Below are 17,815 nucleotides of genomic sequence, written 5' to 3'. Positions count from 1 at the left end.
TCTACATTATATGGAAAAACTTAAATTGTTCATGAATCTTCAACAGCTTCTTCGTATGAAGGAAGTTTGTTGTCATTAGATGCATCTTCTGGAGAATATGTCCTATTTGGTAATAGAATACCACAGCGAGCACTCAGTTCATCCATAAGTTTATCAATCGCTGCCGGTGTCGTCTCATGAATATCGCTAGCAAGATTCCAAACAACTCTCCTCAAATCTGCGGTCAAATCTTTCACCAAGGTTATTGAGCGAGGGATGCCGGTAGTAGTCATCATCTGACAGAATGATATTGTGGACTTGAACTCATGGGCCTCTGGTGTGGTAGTGTCAAAAACTTTGTCAGCACTTTTTCAACATCCATCAAATCCATTGGATATATCCTTAGCATAAACTTATTCTTCATAAAAGTTTCATAATTTGGAAATGGAGTTGTGTTATAAATGCAATCCCCATTAGCTTGAGACCTTAAGTTCTTTGAAATCTTTCTGATACATTCCTTGGTGTCAACTCCCATCAACTTATGATATGTTAAGTATACTGAACCAAGCTCTTCAGCGTGATGTTTCACTTCGAACCTTCCTGTGCATACAACATGCTCTTGAAAATCTGGAATATTTATGGATGAATTACAACCTATATCAAACTGCACCTCTGTACCTTCATTGTGTTCGGATCGGTCTAAATAGAACTCAAGGAAGCCATCCCCCTTTCTTCTCAAGTCGCTGAGGTAATATTCGGTTTCAAAAGGTTTGTTCAGAACCAAATCCTGAATAAAATTTCTTTGTTGATGATAAAAATTATATTCAGAGCCTTCATCTCCTGGGATTTTAATTCTCGTTTCTTCAGAGCTTGATTTTTCTAAATCACTTTGTTCGTAGGCGTGAAGGGTTCTATTTCCATTGGGGCGGTTCACTAAAGGTCTACCTCTAAGGTTATTGCCATTCCTTAGCACACTGTTGATTAGATGAATATCTGCAGTAGTAAACTCGACGTTGTTGTGCCCTTTGTCATTTGAGGAACGTTTTAGAATCCAATTTATTATACTCATTTAAGAAACATCAATTGTTCGAATGAGCTGCTATATTGGGATTGATTCATTGTAAAATGGATATAATCATAGTGTGAATTGTTATATATATGTTATAATGTTGGTTAGTATGTTTTATTCTTCTCAAATGATAATGATGTGAGCTCAAATATAACGTTCTACTCATAGTGAGTACAGCTAATACAAGGACTAGGTTTATGGCGAACTAATTAATTTTTAGTCGACGTCGCGAAACTTTTGTAAATTTGGTAGAGATGAGATCATAAGCAAATTGATAGATCTAAGTACTATATATTGATCAATTGCTCATATATGATCAGTTAATTATTTGACTTTATCACGTATTTTCATGGGTTTGTGTAGTAAAGCTAATCCAAGGCCAGCCTAGATATTTGATTAAACTCTATGTACATCGCAATTTCTGCCAACGAAAACAGTGTCAATTGTTTCCGAAAGTTGTACGTGTTTATGGAGCCAAGACACTATCAAAGTCGATTAATACAAAGAACCTTCATTGGCAGCAGGACTACTGACAAGGACAATGTTACACTGGAGATATAAATGATTGAAGTCTGCTAATGCTGGAGCGATACCGGCTCCTTCAGAAGTGGAACGTCATCTATACATTCTTTGAGTATGTGGAAATTGAAATCATCAATATCTTTGGGCGGCTAATTGATGGAATCATAAAAACCAAATGTCCAATATTTTGCTAACACAAAACCTGGCAATATGAAGGATCATGGCACACGTCTAACTTCAAAGCATTACACCTAAGATCATTTGAATATTTGAGGTTTCATTTATCATTATCAAGATGAATAAGTCTGAATTTGACCCTAACAACACTTCTGAAGAGCTCCAACTTGAACTATCAAATTCGCCTGCCAATGTGAGAGATGCTTCAATCAACCTTTCAACTGGTATGGAAAAAGGATCAGGTTCTGGATTCATGCTAAGAATGGTTCACATTAAAGATATCGACAAAGAAGAATCACACCATCAAGAAATGAATAATAACCCATCACACCGTCTCAACGCTGATGATGTTCCATGTGAGCAGTTACTTGGTAGCTCTGAAGCGCAAACTGTTTCATCAGAAGTTTTCCCTGAAAGTGCAGAAGTTGAAGATTCCGTATCTAGTGCTCATGAATCAGGACATGCTCATGAGATTAATGATGCTCATCATATTGATTCTGGGTTAACCAAAACAACAATTTTTGAAAGAATATTTTACTATTATCAGTTATTAGTCTACATTTTTCTGTTGTGTTGTATTTCATATGGCTTTTGGAATTTCATCTTTGACATAGCACAAGATTTATTCATCTAAATTATATAACATTATACAAGCTAGTCAGGGTGCCTTCTGCCTATGTAGACTTGAGCGATATTTGAGGGAAAGGCTGGCTATATATACAGATCTCATACCCAAAATTAAAAACTTGTTAGCAACATCATTCTCTATTAAAGTTTGATTCATTGAAGCATCATCGGAATGATCAATTTGGAGTAAAAGCATATAACTCTTCATTATGAGCAGCTCATTATCAGCATCAATCTGATCTCAAGCTTCTTGACCTGGAACTTCAGCTGGGGATGATTAAATACGTTCTAATGATGAAGATATACTAAAAGGTACATCAAAAAGCATTGTCCCATCTCAACTCCGAACATGTTCTACCAAGCTGCTGTTCCTTATGGTGATGAGCTAGCTAGCTCTAGAACCCAAACATTGAGCTTCCTATAGTTAGTTAAACTGGTGATACCCCTTTACCTATCCCAATCTCTTTTCATGCTGCTACATTTGGCCTCAAAAGGCTGAATCATAGCCAATTCTCCGATTTCTTTCTCTATGACCTTGTTCAACATTGTATAACAACATTGAGCTATACCTACTTTTTTACATACGCGAAGGACCAAAAAAAAAAAAAGTTCAAAAAAATTAACAAGCCGTTTGAGACTTTCACTAAGTCAATCAGTTTGCTTATTACCATCTTGAACAATTGAAAACCTCAAGATGTCTGAAGCCATCCCAAAACGTGATGTCTTGCCAGGAAACGTCAAACCTGTGCATTATGACCTTGAAGTATCAAACATCCAAGTCAACAACAACTCCTTTGAAGGGAAAGTCAAAATTGAACTAGACATCAAGGAGGATACTGATCAAATTGTCCTTCATGCTCTTGATATCAAATTTAAACAAACTGAACTCTCTGTCACCAAAACGGAATCAGTCGTTGAAATCAAACAAGTGTCCTATGATTCTAAAGCTCAAACTGCCACCATCCAATTGGGTGAGACTTTGAAAGCTGGTCCATCTATCAAGGCCTATTTAACAATCACTTTCGATGCAACATTGAGAGACAATATGGGTGGTTTTTACAAGTCAACTTACAAGGACATAAATGGGAATGATCAAGTTTTATTATCAACTCAATTTGAAGCCATTGAAGCTCGTACTGCCTTCCCATGTTTTGATGAACCAAACCTTAAAGCAACATTCTCCTTCTCAATAACTGTTGCAGAAGATTACACTGCGTTAAGTAACACACCTGTGTTGTCTTCGAAAGTTCTTGATGATGGTAAAAAGAAAGGTGCAGTTGAAGCTAGTGGGTTGAAATTAGTCAAGTTTCAAAAAACTCCAATCATGTCAACTTATTTAGTTGCTTGGATTGTGGGAAAGCTTGATTATGTTGAATCAACCACTGAACGCTCTTATAATGGTAAGAAAATCCCTGTTAGAGTTTACACTTCTGAAGGTAATTCTGCTAAGGGGAAATTTGGTTTAGAAGTTGCCACAAAAGTTGTTGATTATTTTTCTGAAGTTTTTGATATTGATTACTATTTACCAAAATTGGATTTGATTGCAGTCCCAACTTTTGCATCCAATGCCATGGAAAACACAGCTTTGATCACATTCAGGGCCTCTGCTTTGCTTTTCGATGAAGCTTCAAGTGATCCAAAATATAAGGCAAAAGTGGCATATGTTGTGTCTCACGAACTCGCCCATCAATGGTTTGGTAATTTGGTCACTATGGATTGGTGGGATGAATTATGGTTGAATGAAGGTTTCGCAACTTGGGTTGGGTTCTTGGCTGTTGATAAATTATACCCTGAATGGAACACATTTGCTACATTTTCGTCATCAACTTTACAAACAGCATTAGAATTGGATGCTCTAAGAGGATCACATCCAATTGAGGTCCCAATTCAATCAGCTTCTGATATTGATCAAGTCTTTGACCACATTTCATACAATAAAGGTGGTAGTGTAATTCATCAATTGGCATCTACTCTTGGGATTGACGTTTTCTTGAAAGGTGTTTCTCATTACCTGAAGAAACATCAATATGGTAATGCCACAACAAATGATTTATGGTCTTCAGTTGGTGAAGTTTCAGGTGTTGATGTTAATTCTCTTGCTGATAACTGGGTCCGTAAGATTGGATTCCCATATGTTGAAGTCAAAGTTGAAAATGGAAATGTTAACTTTAAACAAAACAGATTTTTATCAACCGGTGATGTCACAGAAGAGGAAAATGGAACAAAATGGTGGATTCCTTTGAACATATCCACTGGTAAGGAGGATTCTGATAGAATCAAAGATTTATCATTTTCTGAAAAAGAAGCAACTATTGAAAATTTAGCTAAAGAAAACTCATTTTTCAAAGTCAACAAGAACTCAGTAGGTGTTTACAGAGTTAAATACGATGATGAAACTTTTAAAACCATTGTGGAAAACATTGATAAACTTTCATCAACTGATAAAGTCGGCTTGATTGCAGACTCCACAGTTCTTTCAGTTGCAGGTTTATCTAAAACTTCTAAAGCATTGGACTTGATAAGTGCATTCAAAGGTGAATCTGAATACGTTACATGGTTGGAGTTGATCAAAAGACTAGGTTCAATAACTTCAGTTTGGTTTGAGCAATCTGAAGAAGTTCAAGCTGGTTTGAAAAAATTGGCTCAAGAATTAGTGAGTCCAACTGCTTTAAGTCTTGGTTTTGAATCTTCAAGTTCACAAGATTTCTTAACTACACAATTGAGAGTTGAATTGCTTAGTGCTGCAGTTTCAGCTGGTGTTCCACAAATTATTGAAGAAGCTAAATCATTATTCACAAAATTACAGAAGAATGAAGAAATTGATCCTTCTTTAAGAAGTGTTATATTTGCTGCTGTTATTTCTGATCCTAATGCCACCGAAGAAGATTTCAAATTTGTTTATGACACTATCAAAAATTCAAAAGCTTTAGATTCCAATGAAATCGCTTTGACTGCTTTGGGTACAGCAACTAATCCAGATTTGATCCAAAAAGCTCTTAACTTGATTTTAGACCCAGAGATTCCAATCATGGATGTTTCATTTATCAGTATCTCTCTATCATCAAATAAAAAGGCTAGATGGGCTTTCTGGAACTACTTAAAAGAAAACTATGATGCCATTTATAATCGTTTGAATGCTAATAGAATTGTCTTTGATAGATTCATTAAATTCACATTGGGTAAATTCTCAAGTGATGAAGCTTATGAAGAAATTAAATCATTTTTTGCAAGCAAAAATACTTATGGGTTTGAAAGATCTATTGACCAAGTCTTGGATGGTATTAAAACTAACTCTAGTTGGGTTTCCAGAGATAAAGATGATGTGAAAGAATGGTTAGCCTCACGCGGCTACATTTGAAATGAGATTTTAACTACGTCTATATGATATTTATTGTTTTATGGTGTTTTACCGTAGAGTTTATATTTCCGGTACCCATAATCACGTGAAACTGGCCTCGGAATTGCTTTTCGCCTATAGAAAAATGGATTTTGGAGATTTGAAAAAGCTCCCTAGCTCAACTTGACAAAACAATTAGAAACAATACAAAATCCAAAACTACAGGTAGACAAGTTTCAAAATGTCTACATCATTAGCACGTACCCTTAGAAATATTTGGCAGGTAGGATTCAAAAGATATGCCAAACAAATGAACTCTATGGGTGATGCCAAATCAGGTACATTAGTTGGTATTGATGATCATGGTAATCATTTCTATGAGACAGATCATGAAGATGAGATTCATCTACGTACTAGATGGGTTGAGTATGCTGAAACAAATAAAAGATGGGATATCTCACAAGTTGAACCAGGTTGGCATTATTGGTTGGGGTATGGTACTGATACTCCACCAAATAAATTACAAGGGGAAGAGAAAACTGTGAGGGCATATCCTGTTCCAAAAGTTCATGCTCAGAATTATACAGGTACTCCTGGTGCTTATGTCCCGTATAATACAGCAAAACCAAAGTTTGAAGCCTGGGAAGGGAAAGTCTCGGAAAGAACAGGTTGAAAGAACAGGTTCTATTTATTACAATTTATTTATTTATTTATTTATTCCAAGCTCGGTAAACTATCGTTGCATTATTTATTATCTATTTATTCAGTTACAAGAATTCATGACATACAAGTTATTAATATCTATCGTGAATTGTAGTGGAGTTATCTATATACGTTTTATTGACCACTGGCAAAAGTAGCTGCAACAATTAATGGGAAAACAACAGTAGCATCTGCATATATTTTAACAGAATGAGCTTCAGCTTTAATTTTACCCCAAGAAACAGCTTCATCTGGTCTTGCACCAGCGTCTGATCCATCAAATTCTTGACCAGTATTGATATAAACTGCATAATCAGCACCATTTCTCATCAAACAAGCATTACAGATATGATGTTTAATTAAACCACCACCAAGAATAATCATACCAGCACGGAAGGCAGCCATGGACATTGAGTTGATTTTACGAATATCCGCAACGATATCAAGTCTTAATTGTTGTGGTGAAGCTTTAAAAGTATGGAAGAATAACATATCACCAATTGAACCATCAGTGATTGCTGGACAGAAGATTGGGATTTTGTTTTTATGGGCCCAGTATAAAACTGAGGATTCATCATTGATTTCTTTACCTAATCTATCAATCAATTTTGATGGAGTTAAAACAGCTGGAGAATCAGCATCAAATGCATCTTTGCCTAATTTCTCAGCAGCTTCAGTTTGTTCTTCTAATAACTTGTCTAAGATTGGAACAATCCATTCTTCGAATTTACAATAGTTATCATTTGGAACCAATAAATTACCAATACGATTCATACCTTGATCACGTAACTTGGAACCTTGTAAACTGAATTCACCAAGATAAGTTGGGGCTAGACACTTTATTATATCTTCTTCAATACCACCAGCAGTAGCAACAATAGCACTGACATGTTTATGTTGGACCAAGTAGCGTAAAGTATCACGTAAACCTGAAGAGATCAAATTTGAAGTGTAACCCATAAAGATAGTTGATTTTTGATATCCATTATCATCAAATTCACCGGTTCTTTCGTGTTCTTCTAAAGAATCTCTATGAACACCTCTCCAGCTTCTCATTTCATCAATAATTTCACAACCTTCACCCATTGAAGAAGCTTGGAACCCCATAGTTCTCATACTCTTGATTAAATCTTTAGCTCTCATATTGACACTTTCGGGTTTTGAGTAGTCAATACCTTTAACTTCAACAAAGTCTTCTGGGACTGGGACAGATGCCTTAAGCACCGCATCAGATAAGATATCTGGCAATTTTTCGTTTTGATGAGACATAGCTTTGTGGGAAAATGTGTCAAAATTCTTTTGAACAGTTGCAAAGAGATTCTGAAAAAAAAAAGTTTATACTGTATGGTGTGAGTTTCAAGGGTAAAATTTTCCTGGTTCGCACACTTATCTTATCGTCACGTGAACCTCCCCAGATGTGGTGATAAAGAATAATGAATTGACTGGGAAATAACATAATTCTATGGGGATATCATTTCCTAATTGTATTGGTATTATCATTTAGGCTCTTATCCTCGAGAATTATGTCTTTATTCTCGAGACCGATTGCCCAACGCTTCCCAAAATGACACAATTCGCAATCGCCTATCATCATCGAGGACTCTTCGCCAGCCACGACTAATACCCTAAATTTCAAAACTCCTATAAATCCTCGACAAATCCCTCCCCAGTTATCAAGTGCTAATTACTCAATTGAACAATTCCAGTCACAATGGCTTACTCTCAGAAAGACCTCGAAAAGGCAATCTACAAAACCACAATGCTCACTTTAAAGGACGTTTTATCTCGTCAAACTTCGGAATCCAAATCATCCAAGTCAAAGTTGCCATCCAACACCTCTGATAAGAAGTCCAAACGTCGCTCAACAAATGTTGTTACATTTGACTCAGACTCTGAAGATGAAGACACCACCCCTGATGAAGCTGAAAACTATTTCAAGGTCCCATCATTCAATGTCGAGAAAGTCACTTATGATGATGATTATTTTATCAAATATGCCGATGAATACATCACATTCACTGGTAAAAATCCAACAACATTCCACGCTATTCACTTCTTTTCCAAATTACTTGAAGCTAATGGATTCAAGTACTTGTCTGAAAAAGATGAATGGAGTGATTTATCCGCTGGTTTGTACTACACTACAAGAAATTCCACTTCATTGGGTGCTTTTGCCGTTGGTAAAGATTGGAAACCAGAAAATGGTGTTGGTATAGTTGGCTCCCATATTGATGCTTTAGCTGCAAAATTGAAACCAGTTTCTTCAAAGACCAAAGTTGATGGTTATGAACTATTAGGTGTTGCCAATTATGCTGGTGCGTTATCCCCAACTTGGTTTGATAGAGATTTGGGTATTGGAGGTAGAGTTTTGGTTAGAGTTGAGGATAAAAACTCAAGTACTGGTTACAAAATTATCTCAAAGCTAATTAGCTCTTCTCCTAAACCAATTGCAAGAATTTCCACTTTAGCTGAACATTTTGGTGCTGCAGCTGCACCACCTTATGATAAAGAAACCAAAGCCATTCCAGTTATTGGTTACAATTCTGGTTCAGATTCAGAACCTACAAAAGAAGAAAAGAAATCACCTTTAATTGGCAAACATCCTATAGACTTGCTAAGATTCATTGCTGAACTTGCAGAAACTTCAGTCGCTGATATTGTTCAATTAGACTTGGACCTTTTCGATGTTCAACCAGGTACTAAAGGTGGATTGAGAGATGATTTTGTTTTCGCACCAAGAATTGATGATAGAGTTTGTTCATTTGCTGCAATCAATGCATTGATTGAATTTACCAAAAATGGTCCAATCCCATCTGATTCTTTCAGTCAAGTTTTATTATTTGATAATGAAGAAGTTGGTTCTTTGACAAGACAAGGTGCTAAGAGTACATTAGTTAACTCAATCACTGAACGTGTCATTGACAGCTTAGTTGGCTCAAAAGATGTCTCAGTCGAAGTTGCATCAAGAACTGCATTTGCCAATTCTGTTATCCTGTCAGCTGATGTTACCCATTTGTTGAACCCAACTTATAAAAGTGAATATTTAGATGATCATTTTGCAGTTCCAAACAAAGGTATTACGATTGCTTTAGATCCAAATGGACATATGGCCACTGATTCTGTTGGACAAACTATAGCTCAAGAAGTTGCAAGATTAAATGATGATGAATTGCAATATTTCCAAATCAAGAATGGCGCTAGATCTGGTGGTACCATCGGTCCAACAATCTCAAGTAACACTGGTGCAAGAACAATCGATTTGGGTATCCCACAATTATCAATGCATAGCATTAGAGCTGCAATTGGTGTCAAAGATGTTGGTCTCGGTGTTAAATACTTCAATGGATTTTTCAAATACTGGCAAGATGTGAACAAATCATTCGGTGATCTATAAGCAAGAGCAAACACAAATCATGTATAGATACTCTAGGAACGTATAACATTCAAAATTGTTCAAAAAAAAAGTATAGACTACCATATGAGCTTGAAATCTCGGGCGGGCGCTTTCGTCCGACGAGTAAAAAATACCGACAACTGCAGGATTCGAACCTGCGCGGGTAAACCCAAAAGATTTCTAATCTTTCGCCTTAACCACTCGGCCAAGTTGCCTTGATATCCGTCGGTTCTTGTTTTAGGCACACCGGTATATACACTACATCCGAACACCACTGTGTCCCCAACCGATTAAATCTCCAGCTGTTTACATTTCAAGATGCATACAGGCCAAATTACTAATCCCCGTTTGAACACATATGATTTTTTTTGGGCGTTGTGTTGTACTACGTTTCAATTCGTTTACAAACCAACAAGCCCAAGTCCTTCTACAAACATGAGCAAGAAAGTTACACTCAACACTGATATCGTTTTATTTGATCTAGATGGAACACTAGTTTATACAACAGATGTTGTTGAAGCTTTATGGAGTGAAATATGTGACCAGTATGGGGTTGATAAAACCAATTTTTTTGAACATTCACATGGTTCACGTACTTCAGAAAGTTTTGCAAAGTTTTTCCCAATGATTGATAATACTGATAATAAAGCGGTTTTAAAACTTGAAAATGCTATTCCTGATCTTCATGGTGACAAAGTCAGAGTTATTTCAGGTGCTATTGAGTTATTGAATGGACTTGACAGAGAAAAATGGTGTATTGTTACATCAGGTAACAATTATATCGCACATAGTTGGTTCAATAGTATTTTAAAGACAGTGCAGAAACCAACTACATTTATTACAGCTGAATTGGTTAGTAAAGGGAAACCAGATCCAGAAGGTTATTTGAAAGGTACTGAAATATTGAGTAAAAAGTTGAGTTTATCATCACCAAAATCAATTGTTTTTGAAGATGCCCCTGTCGGTGTTAAAGCCGGTGTGGCAGCTGGTGCAACTGTTATTGGTGTTTCTAGTGGGTTTGATGCTCAATTGTTGTATGATTCAGGTGCAAGCTATGTTGTCAAAGATTTAACTCAAGTTAAAGTTATAGATGGAGATAAGATCACTTTGGAAGTTGCTTACGATTAAGAGATATACATAATGGATAATTATAGATTATATACATGTATATTGCATACTTTTAATGTTGTATGTACATATGGAAAAACTAAGTGGTTCTGGTGCTCGGTTAATTGTTCTTCAATTGTTGTTGTTCTTTTAGTTCTTTAAAAAGCTGATCTTTCTCCTTTGCATCAGTGAACCTTTCATAGAAATGGAATATTTCAAAGCAAACTTCAATCATAATGAGATAGATAATGATCCACTCTAACCTTGTACTCTTTTCTTCATTTAAAGTTGACATCAAAGCTCTTGATTCATCAGTTGCATAATCTAATTTTTTATTCAAAATTGAGATTCTTGGAGAAATATCCAAATTGTTTGAAATTTGTCTATAGATTTTCTCTAAATTTGGTTCACTCCAATAGAGATCTGGTATTTCAATCAATTCAGAGTATAAATTCAATTTCCCTCTTAATAAAAACAATCTTCCAGTAGATTTCAACAACTCCTTTTCGGTTAAATTCAATTTCTTACCCATTGATAAATGTTCTGACATCTTTCTTGTCTGTGAAATATGTCTTTCTAATGCATTTTCAATTATAGCTAATCTTGTTGATCTTGATAACCCAGATGAAAATGCAGCTTTATCCAATAATTGTTGCTCAGAATCACTAGAATTTATAACTATAGTATCTTCATCCAAATATGAGCTTGATTCTAGTTGATCAGTCTCTACATAGTCCATATCTTCGGATTCAGGGAAAGGGTATAATGACACCATATAATTCTTCAACAATGGTAAAATTTTTTTCTCAACATTAGATTCATCTAACCCCCAGACAACCAAAGATCCGTTCGATAATATCAGTACATCATGTTCTTTGTCATATTTGAAATACAAAATCTCATTGGGAATTAAAATTTGAGCTTGTAAATGGTTATTTTCAAGTATCTTGTCAAAATCATAAGATTCACAGGTGGTGAATGTAGTGCATGGTTTGAGACTTTGTTGGTTTTTAATTTCACTGATGAATGAAGCCTTTTGATGGTTACTTTGGTTAGTTGGTATTCTTTTCTTTGTTCTTCTCAGTTTCTGAACATTTGTGGTTCTCGTTGTTTTAGGAGCTTTAGTTTGAAATGAATTTAGACGGAAAGAAGTTGAAGATATTGGTCTTGTGAAAGGTTTGAAACTTGGTCTGAGACTTGACTGTCTAAATATGAGTCGATTGATCATCTTATTAATGGTTTGAGATGGCAGTTGCTTGGTGTTTCTATCGTCTATTAAATGTGTCAAAATATATTCAAACTTGATCTTATCACCATGTTAAATTTTCATTAGTGGATCTGTCATTCTTCTCCGTGTCAACTTGTTTAGGTTCGCGAATACCGCGAACACATTTTATAAACTGCTCAAGGCTGTGGAAAATTAGGCCTGCCTAGAGGAGCCGTCTGGATTCTGGATTCTCGAGTCGACGGTGTACAGGGGCAGGTTGAAGGTTCTAGGCTCTACAGCTCAAGAGAGAAAGGAGAAATGCCTTTAGATGCTCACCTTTCGAGGATGTTGGTTTTTAAACACAAATTTATCTCTTCAACTTATCCAGGGACCAGTGACATGGAGCCCGTCTAGCTTCCCTCTCTCTAGAATCTCGTTCAGCCTATACAGCTCCACTGGCCAGTCTTTGGGCAGGCGACGGTGTAATATTCCAGGCAGAGCCTCTCCCTCCGGAGCCTGGGCTGGAGCCTGGGCCTGTGCACGTTCCCTTGACGCCAAATCGCTTAGAGTGTTCTATTTTAAGCCCATGAGATCAGGTAAACAAAACGACGTCTTATTCAAACAATAAGCCAATCCACAGTACATTCAATGAAACGTCCTACCTCGCAGCCTATTTCTTTTCATCAATGCTACCAAGCTATTCGATCTTTCCACTCGAAAACAACTATATTTAGTCAAAGAACTAAATTTAAACTGTGTAATTCGATTTGGGCGAAATTTCATCTTTACGCGTGGTTCCTTTGTTTTCTTCTTTCCCAAAACGGAATATTAATTACGTGAGTCAATAAGAGAACTGAGTAAAATGGCAAATAACATTGAAATATTATAGCCCAAAAGCGTTTATTCTTCATTATTAAAGCCATTTACTCAATCCACAATGATTTGAGCTTTCAAAGTGAGTTTCCAGCTCAAATTGGGGCCATTTAAAGGTCAATTTTGGCGTCTCTGTCATAATTATCACCGAAGAAACGAACACCTCGACTCTTCATTCAATAAAAGCGCCAATAATAGCTCAATTTTCTCTCAAACTTTATGAGCATATTCCTTATTCAATTCCCTACAATTTGAAGCTATTATCACCTAAATCTAACCTCTTGTTCCCTTGTAAATCAACAATTATACACTTACCCTGTTCCTAACGCTAGAGCCGAACGCACAGCATCTTCGAATTTTTTGAAAGATCCACAAATAAAAAAATAAAAAAAAATACCAAACAAAAACAAAACTTGAACTGGACAAGTTTCATTTTAAAAACATCCACCAACTCTTTTAAATATTTGCTTCTTACCCTTGTTTTTGTTCGTTTAACGGATTCTTTCACACATTTAAGAGAGATCACAGTATCATTTACAGAACAAAGCCTTGCTCGCTCTTTTAACATCTCATTCAAGATCAATAATTCACAAAACCGCTCTCTGTTTTGCCTTGGAGGAGAAAAAAAAATAATCCAAATAAAAGATTTCAAGTTGAACTTTAAGAACTAATTATAATATACTGAAAGCATAATGTGTGGTATTTTTGGTTATGTCAACTATCTAGTTGAAAAGTCTAGAGGTGAAATTGCTGATACCTTAATTGAAGGTTTACAAAGATTGGAATATAGAGGTTATGATTCAGCTGGTATTGCCATTGATGGAGACAAACCTGATGAAACTTTGATCTTCAGACAAATTGGAAAAGTTGCAGCTTTGAAGAAAGAATATCAATCACAAAATTTAGATCAAAATGTCAGTTTTGTTAGTCATGCTGGTATTGCACACACTAGATGGGCTACACATGGTCAACCAAAACAAATCAACTGTCATCCTCAAAGATCTGATGTCAACAATGAATTTGTTGTAGTTCACAACGGTATTATTACAAACTATAGAGAATTGAAAACTTTGTTGGCTAAAAAAGGTTATGTTTTCGAAAGTGACACTGATACTGAATGTATTGCCAAATTATTCAAACATATTTATGATACAAACATTAAAAATGGTAATGAATTAGACTTTAATGAATTGATGAAACAAGTTATCTATGAAATTGACGGTTCTTATGGTCTATTGGTTAAATCTTCCCATTATCCAAATGAAGTTGTCGCCACTAGAAAAGGTTCTCCATTATTAGTTGGTGTTAAAACCGAAAGAAAATTGAAGGTTGACTTTGTTGATGTTGAATTCCCTGATATGGATAACGTTGAAAATGAATTACCAGCTAATCAAAGAAATACTCATCAAAATGGTACTTTGTTACCTGTTGCTCAAGGTGAAAGTGGGTTACGTCATTCCCAATCAAGAGCTTTCTTGAGTGAAGACGGTATGCCACAACCAGCTGAATTCTTTTTATCTTCAGACCCAGCCTCTGTTGTTCAACACACCAAAAAAGTTTTGTTTTTAGAAGATGATGATATTGCACATATTTATGATGGTGAATTACATATTCATAGAGCAAGAAGAGAAGCTGGTATTTCAGCTACAAGATCAATTCAAACTTTAGAAATGGAATTGGCACAAATCATGAAAGGTCCTTTCAATCATTTCATGCAAAAAGAAATTTATGAACAACCAGATTCTACCTTTAACACAATGAGAGGTCGTATTGATTTTGATAATCACGTTGTTAAATTAGGTGGGTTGCAAAGTTGGTTGACCACAGTTAGAAGATGTAGAAGAATTATAATGATTGCTTGTGGTACTTCTTATCACTCATGTTTAGCAACAAGATCAATCTTTGAAGAATTGACAGAAATTCCAGTTAGTGTTGAATTAGCTTCAGATTTCTTGGATAGAAGATCCCCAGTTTTCAGAGATGATACATGTATTTTCGTTTCTCAATCAGGTGAAACTGCTGATTCCATGTTGGCTTTACAATACTGTTTAGAAAGAGATGCATTAACTGTTGGTGTTGTTAATTCTGTTGGTTCTTCAATTTCAAGAGCAACCCACTGTGGTGTTCATATCAATGCTGGTCCAGAAATTGGTGTTGCATCAACAAAAGCTTACACTTCACAATATATTGCATTAGTTATGATTGCATTATCTTTATCAGATGATCGTGTTTCCAAAATTCAACGTCGTCATGAAATTATTGATGGTTTGAAGAAAATTCCAGAACAAATTAAAAAAGTTTTAGATTTGGAAACAAGAATTAAAGATTTATGTACCTCTGAATTAGCTCAACAAAAATCATTATTATTATTAGGTAGAGGTTATCAATTTGCAACTGCCTTGGAAGGTGCCTTGAAAATTAAAGAAATTTCTTATATGCATTCTGAAGGTGTTTTAGCTGGTGAATTGAAACATGGTGTTTTAGCTTTAGTTGATGACCAATTACCAATCATCGCTTTTGCAACAAGAGATTCTTTATTCCCAAAAGTTATGTCATCTATTGAACAAGTTACTGCAAGAGCTGGTCGTCCAATTATTATCCACAATGAAGGTGATGATGTTATCAACACTGAAAAGGCTTTAGCAACTTTAGAAGTTCCATTAAGTGTTGATTGTTTACAAGGGTTGTTGAATGTTGTTCCATTACAATTGATTTCATACTGGTTGGCTGTTAACAGAGGTATTGATGTTGATTTCCCACGTAATTTAGCAAAATCTGTTACTGTTGAATGAATTCAATATTCAGAATAGAAGATTTTTATATTATATTGTTATTGGGTTTATTATTTTTTCGGAGAAATTATTATACATGATATTATTGACATGTGAATTATACCATTGTTCTGTTTTTTTTTATACATATTGTTGTTGTTTTCATGATACTGGAATGCTTTGAAAGTTGCGGATAATTTTTTGATACATCCTGTGTTATGTTTACTGTTTTTGTTTATTGTCATGCCACCAGCCACCATAACAGGTTTCCAGATTATGAATGCTTTGTGGTCATGTTTGTTTTTACCTCGAGCAAAACTATTTTAATAGATGTGTTTTCTTACCTTGAGTCGAGTTTAATTTGTATCTATAAATGCAACGTTCAATTTAAGGTAATATGATCACTGTAATTATGTTGGTAATATGGTACCGCGCCCAGCTCATAGGTTAATTTAGTCATTGTAGGTACGTCGTTGATGCTAATTAACAATATTATCACTACCAGCTCTCAGTAGGTTTGATAATTGATGGCTGGAATTGCAATGGGGATATCGTATAACCAAGTTCTTCTAGCTAGGTGTAATGGGCATTTGATACATGGATATACTATTGAATATTATAGTTCAACTAGTATATCTGCTGGTTCAGTAGTCAGGACTCAGATCGAGCAGATTTCAATATGAAAATGGACTTTGAAGGCCGGCAAGTTGACATCAAATACATGTTTTTAGCCACCTGGCCCTCATGAGGCACTAACTGATCAGTGATTAATTTGAATTTCATGAATACCTAAAACCTTTCAATGTATATCGGTCAATGTTTGAAACATAGGAGCCTTTGGCGTGCAATTACATCCTCCATGGCCTACATAGTTCAAACTGTACAGGATATCATGTTAAAATTGATGGATCTTTAGATTTTTCACGATCCATAAATCAGTCCCCTACATTTTCATGCAGAGTCATGCGAAGCATGTCTTCTTTGCATGAAGACGTCGATTAAAGTTTTTGATGGACCCATATTAAACTGAACAAAGAAACAAAATCTGGTTCATCTGTTGCAAGAATTAGATTCTAGAATACAACAGGGTCCCGAATACTGGGGCTTTAAACTTCTGGTCCTTTGGTACCTATAGGCTCGCGAGTCAAGATATACCAGAGAAGCCTGGTCGTCGAACCAAATCTATGAAGATACACACAACGTTAATGGTAACGATTATATTTAGAGCACAACATTTATCACATCATGAGTAGTATAGCTATACAGCTTCACACCGAGAATAGCTTAATAATTAGGTTGCCTGGTGGAAACTGGGGTATGCTCTACATTGAAATCCAGTACGTTACCATCAAAATCCGGATAATTCAGCTTGGTTTTAACTAATTCCTGTACATTCTGCTCATCTGCAGCGTCCATTGATCCAAATGATTGTTCAACTTAGACAATACATGGAATTTGGTACTACCTACATGTAACGTCATTAGCTAGCTGGCTCCTGTATACATGCGATCTTGCCTCAATGATCATGATTCATAAGTGTGCACCAGTGTCTTTAGCTGAAGGTACAAAAGGCATCAATGCAAGTCTGAGCTGTTTCATGAGTTCTACATTTTTTGGTGGGAAATATTAATATTAATTACAGCTGGACTGTCCGACGTTTTTTGGTTATAGCAAATATTTTCAACTTTCGAGCTCGCTTGTACTATTCACTGGACAACGATCTTCCTTGTACATCCATGGTTTATATTCATGCTAACAAAGTTAGACGTAATACATAGTGCTATATATTTGGAAGACTGGGCGCTATCTCGTTACAATATGTTAAGCTAGATTGACGTCAAGTTACAACTTACTGCCCAGCTAAACGTCTTGAAATAAGTTACGTTTCAAGATGGAGATTAAGTTTTTTCGACCGCTCTGCTCCCCAGCCAAAATTTACTTCTTGAGATGGAACTTGACAAGGCGGTACTGTTGGAGGCTGGAGCTCAAAAGAACCTTAAATCAAGAAGTTAAAATGAGGTCGCCCCAAATCATGATATTGTAAGTATTA

The 17,815-nt window shown here is 35.7% G+C and overlaps 9 protein-coding genes and 1 non-coding gene across 10 annotated transcripts; 6 read left to right on the top strand and 4 right to left on the bottom strand.

The window, feature by feature from the left end:
• Positions 1–211: 211 nt before the first annotated feature.
• WICANDRAFT_105677 (uncharacterized protein) lies at positions 212–1,048 on the bottom strand (the record flags this gene model as incomplete). Its single annotated transcript, XM_019180452.1, has 1 exon — positions 212–1,048. One exon carries the CDS (start codon positions 1,046–1,048, stop codon positions 272–274), a length of 777 nt encoding a protein of 258 aa, XP_019038023.1. The 3' UTR covers positions 212–271.
• Positions 1,049–1,865: 817 nt separating this feature from the next.
• Positions 1,866–2,381, top strand: WICANDRAFT_79361 (uncharacterized protein; the record flags this gene model as incomplete). The annotated part of the gene is made up of 1 exon (XM_019184877.1): positions 1,866–2,381. One exon carries the CDS (start codon positions 1,866–1,868, stop codon positions 2,379–2,381), a length of 516 nt encoding a protein of 171 aa, XP_019038022.1.
• A 687-nt stretch (positions 2,382–3,068) lies between these two features.
• WICANDRAFT_33117 (M1 family metallopeptidase) lies at positions 3,069–5,732 on the top strand (the record flags this gene model as incomplete). The annotated part of the gene is made up of 1 exon (XM_019182034.1): positions 3,069–5,732. The coding sequence occupies one exon, from the start codon at positions 3,069–3,071 to the stop codon at positions 5,730–5,732; it is 2,664 nt and encodes an 887-aa protein (XP_019038021.1).
• A 220-nt stretch (positions 5,733–5,952) lies between these two features.
• WICANDRAFT_33066 (complex I NDUFA12 subunit family protein) lies at positions 5,953–6,384 on the top strand (the record flags this gene model as incomplete). Its single annotated transcript, XM_019182028.1, has 1 exon — positions 5,953–6,384. The coding sequence occupies one exon, from the start codon at positions 5,953–5,955 to the stop codon at positions 6,382–6,384; it is 432 nt and encodes a 143-aa protein (XP_019038020.1).
• A 164-nt stretch (positions 6,385–6,548) lies between these two features.
• Positions 6,549–7,682, bottom strand: DYS1 (deoxyhypusine synthase; the record flags this gene model as incomplete). The annotated part of the gene is made up of 1 exon (XM_019182035.1): positions 6,549–7,682. One exon carries the CDS (start codon positions 7,680–7,682, stop codon positions 6,549–6,551), a length of 1,134 nt encoding a protein of 377 aa, XP_019038019.1.
• A 442-nt stretch (positions 7,683–8,124) lies between these two features.
• APE1 (metalloaminopeptidase APE1) lies at positions 8,125–9,807 on the top strand (the record flags this gene model as incomplete). Its single annotated transcript, XM_019185725.1, has 2 exons — positions 8,125–8,283; positions 8,353–9,807. The coding sequence occupies 2 exons, from the start codon at positions 8,125–8,127 to the stop codon at positions 9,805–9,807; spliced, it is 1,614 nt and encodes a 537-aa protein (XP_019038018.1).
• Positions 9,808–9,941: 134 nt separating this feature from the next.
• On the bottom strand, positions 9,942–10,022 carry WICANDRAFT_t80. Its single transcript has one exon. It is a non-coding gene; the product is annotated as a tRNA-Ser (tRNA).
• Positions 10,023–10,242: 220 nt separating this feature from the next.
• Positions 10,243–10,935, top strand: WICANDRAFT_33395 (uncharacterized protein; the record flags this gene model as incomplete). Its single annotated transcript, XM_019182065.1, has 1 exon — positions 10,243–10,935. One exon carries the CDS (start codon positions 10,243–10,245, stop codon positions 10,933–10,935), a length of 693 nt encoding a protein of 230 aa, XP_019038017.1.
• A 160-nt stretch (positions 10,936–11,095) lies between these two features.
• MRX10 (Mrx10p) lies at positions 11,096–11,824 on the bottom strand (the record flags this gene model as incomplete). Its single annotated transcript, XM_019180749.1, has 1 exon — positions 11,096–11,824. A coding segment is annotated over one exon (729 nt), but the record flags the coding sequence as incomplete, so codon positions are not given.
• Positions 11,825–13,686: 1,862 nt separating this feature from the next.
• GFA1 (glutamine--fructose-6-phosphate transaminase (isomerizing) GFA1) lies at positions 13,687–15,786 on the top strand (the record flags this gene model as incomplete). Its single annotated transcript, XM_019182061.1, has 1 exon — positions 13,687–15,786. The coding sequence occupies one exon, from the start codon at positions 13,687–13,689 to the stop codon at positions 15,784–15,786; it is 2,100 nt and encodes a 699-aa protein (XP_019038015.1).
• Positions 15,787–17,815: the final 2,029 nt, after the last annotated feature.

This window comes from Wickerhamomyces anomalus (assembly GCF_001661255.1).
Source record: "Wickerhamomyces anomalus NRRL Y-366-8 unplaced genomic scaffold WICANscaffold_4, whole genome shotgun sequence".
In the NCBI taxonomy this organism is placed as follows: Eukaryota; Fungi; Ascomycota; class Saccharomycetes; order Phaffomycetales; family Wickerhamomycetaceae; genus Hansenula; species Hansenula anomala.
This window is presented reverse-complemented; position numbering and strand designations above follow the sequence as displayed.